The 12163-nt window shown below is 33.2% G+C and overlaps 1 protein-coding gene across 2 annotated transcripts in view; it reads right to left on the bottom strand.

Moving 5' to 3' along the window:
* The window catches only part of MICU3 (mitochondrial calcium uptake family member 3), a 95217-nt gene that overhangs the window by 50297 nt on the left and 32757 nt on the right, over nt 1-12163 (bottom strand). For both annotated transcript variants that reach the window (XM_055335399.1, XM_055335398.1), the window contains exons 2-3: nt 6253-6406; nt 682-713 (exon numbers count right to left, since the gene is read on the bottom strand). In XM_055335399.1, the coding sequence (XP_055191374.1) occupies nt 682-713; nt 6253-6406 (186 nt within the window). The remainder of the gene's footprint in view (nt 1-681; nt 714-6252; nt 6407-12163) is intronic.

A 12163-nucleotide genomic window follows, 5' to 3' on the forward strand; every position in this document is an offset into this window, starting at 1 on the left:
CACACACACACACACACACACACACACACACACATATATATAATTTAAAGTCAGAAATTGTTAAAAAATAGAAAATACCAGTACTTTGGAAGCCTCTTTGCACTTCTGATATATCCTTCCATCTCCCCAGAGGTAAATATTGTCTTGAATTTAATATTCATTGTTCCTTAGTTTTCCCACCTATGAATCCATCCTTAAATGGTTTCTTTTTCCTAGTTTTAGACTTTATATAATGGAACTATAATTTATGTTTTTGTGAATTTGCTTGTTATTATGTTTCCCAGATTCATCTAGCTTAAGCACCAGTATAATTCATTTGTTTTTACTTGGTATAGTATTCACTGTATGAATATATAAAAACTTATTTACCTTATTGATATTATATTATAGTCTTTCTGGCCAATTATGAATAACTTAATAACATTCCCGTGAACCTTTCATGCATGTACAAGTTTCTCTAGGTATATAGACTAGTGTAAAATTACTGGATCATAGGGCATATTCAAGTTAAACTTTACTAGGTATATGTATATGCACTGTTGCAAAAGTGAGATCCAAGAGAACTGCTAGGTACAGGGTATGTCTATCTTTAATTTTAGTAGATAATGCTAAACTATTTTCCAAAATGGGTACGCATATATATAATGTGCATGCATATGTACACCAAGAGCTTTAACCTACCTGTTTGGTAAGTGACTTCCATGTTTTCACAACTGTAATAAACAAATATAAAAGAATTAGATAATAAATACTTTATGTAATGTATATCTAAATTCAGTAACCATCTAACCAAGCTTATATATCTTAAAGACAACGTATTTTTTAACTTTGAGATGTGGATCTAAGGTATGGTTTTATTTGTGTTATGTATTTGTTTCATGTACTACAAACTAGTTACAACAAATGATATCAGTGGAATAGGACACATATTTTCCATAATCATTATCTTACTTCAGGGATTTCTGGATTTATAAAGTTAACTTACTCCATGTTAATCATCCTTTGGGCTTAAAAACACAAATACTGATATTTATTAAATATTCATACTAGGATATAAAATATCAACAGAGAAAAATTATGTTTTAATTATAATGTTACCCATGACCTCTACGATGTTAGTATCTCTGGTTATAATTCAAATCCAGGTCTCTCTAGGGTGAAGGGGAAGGGTGGGGGCAATGAGAAAATGAGATGAAAGAGAGCAGGTAATGGCAATAGGGAGCTAGCTCCTCATCCTGTTTTCCATTCTTTCCCTGTATTTAAGAATAATTTCTGGAACAAGAGTGTTATCACTGGATAAATTACCTGAGATCACTTTCTTTTTGTGATTCCTCCTCACACCCTTGAAGATCTCAAACACTATAAGTCTTATAATACTGGAATAAGTGCACAATCAACACTGCTGTATCCTTTACTCAGATTTGAAAACTCTGAATATCTGATGTCTGCCCAATAAATTATCTCCAGGTTTATATGTGATTAAGTCCTATAACACAGCTGCATTAGGAACTAGTAAATATTATTTCAGCTACATTACAATAATGACAACCAATAATTTTTCTATATAGTAATGTGGCTATTTCTTTATAATTAATGATAGTTATAGTAAACAGTATATCAAAGTCAAGACTAGAACAAAGGCAGTTTTTGCCATTTAACATTCTTAGTTTTTAAGCAATATAAGTCACTTTTAAGATTGAAAGGATAGAAGTTCGTTCTAAAACTCAGCAAACTGATTTTTATGGAGATCGATTTGTTCTCTATGTAGCAACAACATCCTTTCTTTACCTAAGACAGTTTGTACAAATGTGTAATCAAGTGATTAAAATCACAGGTTTATAAAGAAGAATTCAGCAGTTAGCCTTAATTCCAATACATTTATTTAATAGAGACATCCACCTTTCCATAATGAACAGAAGATTGTAAATAATATTTATTACCCTCCTTATTTGAAATGTTGCAGTATGATCAGAAGAAAAATAAATGGCACAAAAGTACATGCACATGCTCTTAGGCAATGTTCAGAAGCAATTTATCAGAAGAGGAAGTTAGACACACTCTTGAGTTTTGTAGGGTTTATGAGATTTCCAGGGTAAATTATTCACAAAAGACATATTCATTCTGCCGGATATGTCACTATGTTCAGTATTATTAGCTTTTTTTTTATAAAGACTAAAGAGCCATTAAGATTGTTCTTCAAAGGATTTTCTGATTTTCTAAATTCCTTATTTAATATGAAGTTACTACATATATAAATATAACTCTGGTGAAGAGGGACTTCAATGCTATAGGATGTATTTTATTTTTTCAGTTATAAGTTGATATTCATTATATTTTTAATACTTTCATGTACATCTGAAAATTTTTAACAATATATTTTTAAAACTAAAAATAATACTTGTAGCTATATGCAAGTAATCAATTACTTATTTTAGTTCTAGAAGGGAAACTTGTCTTTTGGGTTCTATTTAAGTAGGTAAAATAAGAAATTTACTAGATTTCAAACACAAACCTATAATCAATCAATAAATGCATATCTCGATTAACATTTATTTGAAATATATTAAGCGAATGTTTACAGAGTATACCACTTTTTTCCTGTTAAAGACTTTTTAAAAAATGATGATTATGAATTCAAATGATGATGATGGTGACATGACAAGGACAGCTACCTACATTTATTAAGTGCTTACTGTGTGTCTGGTATGATACTAAATACAAACAATATCACTCAATCCTCAAAAGTCTAATGAAGTTGCTATTATTTTTATTTTTTATAAATGAGGCGACAAAAGATTAAATAACAAAGTTCTCAAAGCTAGTAAATGAATGCTAAGGTTTAAATATGTCTGTCTAGGGGATCCCTGGGTGGCCCAGCGGTTTGGTGCCTGCCTTTGGCCCAGGGCTCGATCCTGGGGACCCGGGATCGAATCCCATGTCGGGCTCCCGGTGCATGGGGCCTGCTTCTCCCTCTGCCTATGTCTCTGCTTCTCTTTCTCTCTCTGTGTGTGACTATCATAAATAAATAAATAAATAAAACTTTTAAATATGCCACATTGATAAACATATATGATTTAATTATTCAGTCTATGAAACACATTTTCTCTTCTGAGGTAAATACTTCTTTTTATAATCCTACACTTCAAAAAAAGTTTTTACAAATATCTTGATATTTGTGATCGTTCTTAACTATGTTTTAAAAGTTTCAGTTTGAAATTAACTAATGTTTGTGGTTGTTAAATGCCCTGTGCAGATTTTTTATAATAGAATGTTTTCCTACAAATGATGGTTCTATAATACCTTGAAAAGAATCACCATAAAATTTATTTCCAAAAAATAAAAAGCCACCAGCAGGCTTCCAGTGAGTATATTATGATGAAGAAAAAATTAAGAAAATAATGAATTGAAAAATTTTCAAACTACGAAATTCTAAATTAAGCATTACTTAATGAATGACTTCTCAAATATAAGTTTGACAAATTATAGCATTTGATGCAAAAATACCATTTGATATTCTAAAAAATACATAGTTATATCAAATCTGTGCTAACTTAATAATAAATATAAAAGGTCCACATTGTATGAAATCAATTAAACGTATGGAATGCATATCTGTTTTTGTATAAGTCTTTTCTACATAGTCTCTATACTTATGAAGCTTAAAATATTTAAAGAGGATAAAAAGTATCAAATAACCAATTCTAAGGCTAAATATGGTTATTTGGCACATGGTAAGTACTCAATAAATATTTCTAGAAGGGAAGGAGGAAAGGGAAGGTAAAGGAGCAGAGATATAATCCTTACCATAGCCCTCAAATTCTTCCAAAAGAGTCCTACTTCATTTGTAGCCTTTTCTATTACTACTATCTTACATACTCCCAAAGTGGACTACTTTGAATATACCATTTACTCTCCTGATCCCATGTGTTTGTTCACGTAGTTCCCTTTCCATCAGTTACTAACTTCAGAGTCTTCTGACAAAATATAGCATGATAAAGTTTCTCCTTCAACTACTATATTTCATTTCCTTTCTATTTTACAGCCAAACATCTTCAAAGAGTCCTTTACTCACTGTCTTCATTTTTTCATCTTCTGCTATTGCAATCTGGTCTTTGCTCTAATGACTACACTGAAACATCATTTTAAAAATCATCAATAGCCTTCAAATTACTAAATCTAGTAGACATTTTTCTGTTCTCATCTAACTTGACATCTTATTTGACCATTCTGTTCATTTTTCTTGGCTTCTATGACTCTATTCTCCTGATTTTATTCCCATGTTTCCAGATACTCCTATTTTTCCTTTTGAGGCTCATCTTTCAAGCCTTTGCACCTTCATCATTTAAAGTCTAGGAATTCCTCAAGGATTGGTTCTTGGTCAGCTATATTCTCATACTATACTGCCTTATAGGCAGTATTATCCATACTTACTGTATTAATTACCAACCACATAGATGAATCCTAAATATACACTCTACCCAACCCTCTCCCCTCATCTCCAATGGAAATAATCTAAAATGTCAAAAATTAATTGATTAAAAATTACTTTGCAAAGTAGCCAATTTGCCAAATTATTTAGATTTTTTTTTAACTTTTAGACGTTTGTTTTCATCTCACATAGTTACTTTTTTGGTTACTGCTAAGAATGCTTAAGAACTTATCATGGCACCTTGATACTTTTTCTTCTGCTGAAATGCTCTACTTTCAACTTCCTATTAGCCTACTTAACTCTTACATGCAATTCATATTTCATGTGGATATTTATTTTCCCAGGGAAGATTTCCCTGAGCTACCTAACTTACCTCTCAAAAATATGCTCTCACAGCTTCAAGTTTCTTTCATGGCACTTATCACAGATGTAATTTACTATTTATTTGTATACTTCATTGATCAGCATGGGTTTTATCCACCAGACTGTAAGCATCATGAGGGTGGAGAGTCTATTTTTGTTTGTTTGCTTCCCTCACCACTTTATTTCCAGAGCCTAGTAGGTGTCTTTGATTACATGTCACAATTTGCTATGAGAAGAAATGGGAAGTGTGCATAAAGTACTCTGTTGCATTCCAAAGTACTATGGCTGTCTTGAGGAAAAAGTACTGTGATTCTTTGAGTTGTGAACTGAACCCTTTTTCATGGAACACAATTTTTACTTGAAAGAACTGACAAATTATGATTATTTGGAGTTGGGTATTTGGCAAGCATTTTCTTAAAAATGAACAAAGCTATTGCTTCAAGAAAACAACTGACAATATTTGTTGCCAGTGATAACATTTGAGCTTTCAAGTAAAAATTAGAATTTGGGAGAACTTGTATACACCACCATGAGTTTGACAGCTTTCCAATAAGACTTTCATGGTAATATTATGACAATATCACTGAATTATTTTTTTAAATAAATCGCCTAAAAATATGTCAATATTTGGAAGATCTGCATAACTAAATCAACCAGTATCTTCCATTTGATGTTACAAGATTATATAAGGGTAAAAGATCCATTCCAAGTGCAGTGGGGACCAATGGATTTTATCATAACAGATTACAAAGTTTCAAATTCCACATTACAACTAAACTTTAAGGAACTACCACTAGCCTTTGAAGTATCAAAGAAGAATATCTACAATAATCTGAAAGGGCTATTAAAGTACTCTTCCTTTTCCTTACTTCTTTACCTGTGAGGCAGATTTGCTTAATATACTTCATGAAAAACAACACACTGCAACTACTGAATAAAAAAAGCAGATGAGAATACAGCCATCTTTTATTAATCAGATGCTGAAGAAATTGCAAGACTGTACATAATGACAAAGAGTTTGAGAACCACTGCTCTAACACATGAAAGAAGAGTAGTAGTCTATATTTGCACTGTAGGGGCCATGACAAATACAGAAAAGATACAGGTAGAATTCTTGCCCCAGGTCTAGCTTCAAAGCCAGTCCTCTGAATTACTCTGTTCATGCTGGATATAAGAATTGAATAAGCAGAATATGAACCTATTATAAAGAATATCAAGAGTGACGTGGTTTTTAAGTTTGATGAACTAAGAAAGAGTAAATAAATGCAAGTTTGTGAAAAGAGATATCAGTAAGAGTTTATGAGAAATATTAATTTAGTAAGGTTATATAGCATAACGTCTTTTGAAATACCACATTACTTGGTTAGTTGTTCTAAAAACTTACCCTGCTCCACACTTTAACTGGAAATAAGAAAAAAATCTTATAAAATCATTAAGAGAATTAAAAAATATATACTTACATTTGGGCTCATCTGTTGTAACAGCCAAAATAAAATCATATGGAGTCATGAATAACTGCCCTTCACATTCTATAGAAGCAAACAAACGAAATCTCCTTTCCCGAGATGTTGCATAGAGGTCTAAGTCTTCAATGTCTGATCTGTTGATAGCAACCTAAAGTTAAGCAAGCAAATAAATATGGACTGTGTGAAATAACATCTCCTTCAGAAGCTAAATGCTTTTAATTATGCTAAAGGTGAATTAATAAGAGTAAATGACAAAGTGTGAAAATGATGTCTTCTGGAGAATTTAATCATTTTATAAATAAGTTACCCAGATGAATAAAATGAATTCATGTTTAAAAGATCTTACAATAAATATCATTACGGGCCGGAAAATTCTAAACTGGCACTTGAAGGACCTGTGAGTTATTTCTGAAGTTTCAGTTTCAGAAAACATCAAATTTCTGAGCTAACAGTTTCTTTAGAAGGAACATTAACTCTTGCTGAATGGTTACTATGTGCTTTCTATATAGCCTTACTGATCTAATTAGAAATCTACTCATAATCTATGGATTTTCTAAAAGAGGAATTCTGATATGCTATTCAGGGCTACCACTAAGAAAACCACTTAGTGGAAGTGCTTATGTTACAACTGAAGTTGCTAACTCTAGATCCCTAGATTAGAGTTGCCACCAATGGTTATTCTGAATTCTACCTAAGGTGAAGATTAACAGAATTAGAAGAAATGTTTATATATGGGGGTGGCGGGATAGAGGAAGGAAGTGTCTTTTGTTTTCCTTAATTTCAAGACCTTTCTTTGTGGATAATTTTTCATTGCTATTTATTTTCTCTGAACTACAGCAAATTTGTTAATAGGATTTTTTTTTTTTTGCTGATTACAAAAGTGATGCATAGTAATTGGATATAATTTAGATAACAAAATTTTTAAAGTTTATAGATACAATTTTTTTTTTTGGCAAAAATGGAATTACACTGCACTGTTCAGTAATCTAATATTTTTCAGTTATTAATATATCAGGGCTATTTTCTCACTAAATACTCTAGTAGATCATTTTTTTAGTAGCCGTATATTTCATATCAAGTGTTTACGCCATAGCACAATTTATGAATTGCTCATGGCTAAATATTTACTTAGGTGATTCACAGTATTTTACTATTGTAAAACAATGTTAAAATGACCAGCATAGAATATATTTACATATATGTACAGAGTTCCTTGAGATAAATTCCAAGGAGTGGATATGATTGGTCAAACAAAACCTTTTCATATATATTTTCACTCTGCCTCTAGGGAATTAATAGCAATTTACATTGCTATCAATAATGGAAAAATTCTATTTTATACATTTCATAAAAATTATTTTATAGTAGAAAAAATTATTATTTAGGATGGCAAGCTTATTCTTTTTATTGTCTCTTCCATGTCTATGATGTCATAATGCAGATTATGTATAAACTATTAAAATTATTTAAATATCAATATCTTGAGAAGCTGTCTCAAAATAATCCATAAGAACTTTCAATAAGGAGATTACATCTTGCATTTCTAAGTTACACTTTATTAAATGAAGAGCCAGGCAAATGACTAATATTTTCCTCACTATTCTGAAGATTAAGACTTTTAAAAAGTAGTCAAATAAAATACAAGTACTCAAATAAAAACAAAAAAAAAGGGATCACTCCCTACTTTTTAATGGCATGTATAAGAGACAGAATATATATGTCGGTGCCTTTAAGAAAAAATACAATCTATATGGAGGGACAAAATACTAGTTGGAGAGACAAAAGTTGCAAACATGGAAGAAAAGAATGAGTCAAGTTAGAATAAATCAAAATAAAGCACTATAGAAGTTGAGGTTAATAGCAAGGTTTCATAGGGCACCGGGGTGGCCCACTTGGTTAAGTGTCTGCCTTCAGCTCAGGTCATGATCCCAAGGTCCTGAGACTGGGACCCTGAGTTCGGGGGGATGGTCCCTGCTCAGTTAGTAACCTGCTTCTGTCTCTCTCCTTCGGTTGCTCCCCAGCTTGTGCTCTCTTTCTCTCTCTCTCAAATAAATAAATAAAATCTTAAAAAAAAAAATAAGGTTTCAAGAAGAAAAAATAGGAGTTTTAACATTAGGAAGAGATATGAACATCCTAGGTTTACATAGCATATTTGAAAAGATGGTAATAATCTTCCCAGAGCAGAAGATTTACATTCATGGAAAAGGGTAAGTAAACTGATAACGATTTCTGAATGCCAAAGCACTGGAATTTAATCAGATAGAAAACATGGCTTTAGGAGATTCTTACGTAGAGCAATGACACAAAGGAAATGATGCTTTAGAAAGATAAAACAGCTCCATACCAGAGACAACTTAGTTCAGTAGTATGTTAATAACAATTACTCAGGTAATCCATAAGTATTGGGAAATTGTTTTGGCTCTGTCATGATGAGAAGTGAAACACTGAACAACTTAATGTCAATAATGGGCAATAATTTCCCTGAAGAGTCTAACATCTTAGGTCCCTTTCTATACATAAATCCCATGGGGTTCTTCTTCCTCCTAGGATAGGGAGATCAATCTTGTCTGTGACCACAGTTTACTTTCTTGCTTATTTCCTGCTAGGCCATTTCCTTGGACCTAATTGGCGCCAATCAACCAAGACTCATTTCCAGGGAACTTTGGGAAGGATCACTCTGTGTGGAGCTCTCATGGTTTCTACACCACTATCTGAAGCCATGCCTTAGTCTAACATCCTGAACCACCACAATTTTTGCATCTAACATCTTTATTTGTCATGATCTAATATGGACTTGATCTGTGATTTCTGCCCCTGCCTGCTGCTGCCATTACTACTCATGATGTATTTGTGTTTTCTCATCAAACTTTTCTTTCTAAGTGTCTGTCATTGGTCCCAGCAGGTCAAACCTGCTTGACCACTGCAGCTGGGAATTTGATCCACCTTCCATGAGCTAATGCTGACAACTCTTCCTTCTCCTTAACTTCTACTAACAATCAATCCACAAAACCTGTTACTCTCCCTCTCATTTCTCACATCTGCCACAGTCATCACTTTTGTGTAGGCACCCAGTACTTCCCTAAAACTTTACAGTAATGGCCTGTGATTTTTGCCTCTAATTCATCCTACACTGAGAGAAAACAGGCAGAACTACAGAACAGTGTGAAATCTTTTAACCACCTGAGTAAAGGTATCAGAAAAAAATCTGACCAAGTGGAGTTTAAGGTTTTCATTAAAACTCTACTGTATGAAAGAAATTCAAGATTTCAAGTAATATTACAAATTACAATATTATAATATTATTACAAAGCTGTAATGATCAAGACAGTATGGTACTGGCACAAAAACAGACACTAGATCAATGCAACAGAACAGAAAATCCAGGAATGGACCCACAACTATATGATCAACTAATCTTCAACAAACCAGGAAAGAATACCCAATGGCAAAAGGACAGTTTCTTCAACAAATCGTGTTGGGAAAACTGGGCAATAGATGCAACAGAAATAGATGCAATAGAAATAGAAAACATGCAAGAGAATGAAACTGGACCACTTTCTTATACCATATACAAAATTAATTCAAAAATGGATGAAAGACCTAAATGTGACACAGGAAAACATCAAAATACAAGAAGTGAACACAGGCAGTAACTTCTTTGACATCAGCCTTAGCAACTTCTACTAGGTACCTGGAGGCAAGGGAAACAAAAGCAAAAGTGAATTACTGGGGCTTCAAAACAAAAACCCTCTGTGAAGGAATCAACCAACAGAACTAAAACACAATCTTCAGAATGGAAGAACATGTTTGCAAATGACATACCTGACAAAGGATTAGTATCCAAAATCTATAAAGAACTTATCAAATTCAACAGCCAAAAACCAAATCATCCAATTGAGAAATGGGCAGAGGAAATGAATAGACATCTTTCTGAAGAATACATACAGATGCCTAACAGACACATGAAAAGATGCTCAACATCATTCATCATCAGGAAAATACAAATCAAAACTACAATGAAATATCACTTTAAATATGTCAGAAAGGCTAAAATTAACAACACAGGAAACAACAAATGTTGGCAAGGATGTGGAGAAAGGGGAACCCATGTATGCTGTTGATAGGAATGCAAACTGGTGCAGCCACTCTGGAAAACAGTATAAAGGTTCCCCAAAAAGTTAAAGATAGAACTTCCCTATGATCCGGCAATTGCACTACTGGGTATTTATTCAAAGGATATAAACATACTAATTCAAAGGGATGTAAACACTCCGATACTTAATAACAGCATTATCAAAAATAGTCAAATTATGTAAAGAGCCCAAATGTCCACTGACTGATTATTGGATAAAGGAGTTGTGGTATGTGTGCCTATGTGTATCTGTGTTTGTGTGTGCATGTCTATACACACACGTAAAATGTAAATTAATCAGCCATGAAAAAGAAATGAAATCTTGCCATCTGCAAAAATATGGATGGAACGAGAATGTATTGCTAAGTGAAATAAGTCAGACAAAGACAAATACAAATATGATCTCACTTATATGTGGAATTTAAGAAACAAAACAGGGCAGCCTGGGTGGCTCAGCGGTTTAGTGCCTGCCTTCGGCCCAGGGCGTGAGCTTGGGGTCCCAGGATCAAGTCCCACATCAGGCTCCCTGCATGGAGCCTGCTTCTCCCTCTGCCTGTGTCTCTGCCCCTCTCCCTTTCTCTGTCTCTCTCTCTCTCTCTCTCTCATGAATAAATAAAATCTTAAAAAAAAAGAAAAGAAACAAAACAGACGGGGGGGGGGGCGGAGAGAGAGAGGCAAACCGTAAAACAGATTCTTAACTATAGAGAACAGCTGGAGGAGAGGTGAGGGAGGATGGGTTAAATGAGTAATGAGGATTAAGGAGGGCACTTGTGATGAGCAGTCGGTGTTATATGCAAGTGATGAATCACTAAATACTACTCCTGAAACTAATATTGCATTTTATATTAAGTCACTGCATTTTAAATAAAAGCTTGAAACAGTAACAAAACTCCACTTAATGAATTCTACCCCTTTTTATCTTAGCAATAGTATCCATCATTTTTTATACTGGCATTAGGTGATGCCTACAGGTCTATAGATTTAGCAACACCTTAAAAAGAAGGGCTGGGAAGGAGTTTGAGAATGGTTTGTGGCCCAGACAAAAAAGTGTATTCTAAAAGGGAAGAATCTGATTTATGTATAAAATAGAAAACCAGAGCCTGGTGCTTAAAAGGGTTTCTTTCTATTGCAGACTTGTTGCTTCTTTCACTGCCTCTTCTCAATTTAGTGTGATAAATCATGTAGTGCAATAATATACATTGGCACTGCTCAAGTGCAACATAAACTGGTAAAAAGTAAAAACCAATTTTCCCACGTTAACCCAGTATCCTGTCCCGATCCTAGACTATTATCACTGAGTAGGAGGAATGGGTTCATGTGGGTGGAGAATGGGATGAAGTAAAGAGCAGAACAAGAAATCAGTACTTTGGTTGGCTTTATATTTTCTATTCTCTCCCACTGACTTATTTATCTCTTCCTACTCAGATGCCATACTGTTTTAATTACTAATAGCTTGTGGTTATGTTTTGATATTCGGTAAGGCAAAATTTCATCTTATTATCAATCTTTTAAAAATATTCATGGTGATTCATACTCAATTTTCTCTTCTAAGTGAACTTTGAAATTAATGCATCAAATTCTATTTAAACAAAACTACTACCATTTTGTTGGGGATGACATTCAATTTTGGTGTAAAAGACTTGATATTTTTTCCCCATCTGGGAACATGGATATCTATTTATTCAGTTCTTCAACTATGTCTCTCAGTAAAATTTTGCAGTTTTCTTCATATAAGTTTTAAATATTTTTGGTACATTTTATACTTTCTATGTA

Source organism: Nyctereutes procyonoides, unplaced genomic scaffold (genome assembly GCF_905146905.1).
Source record: "Nyctereutes procyonoides isolate TBG_1078 unplaced genomic scaffold, NYPRO_anot_genome, whole genome shotgun sequence".
NCBI lineage: Eukaryota > Metazoa > Chordata > Mammalia > Carnivora > Canidae > Nyctereutes > Nyctereutes procyonoides.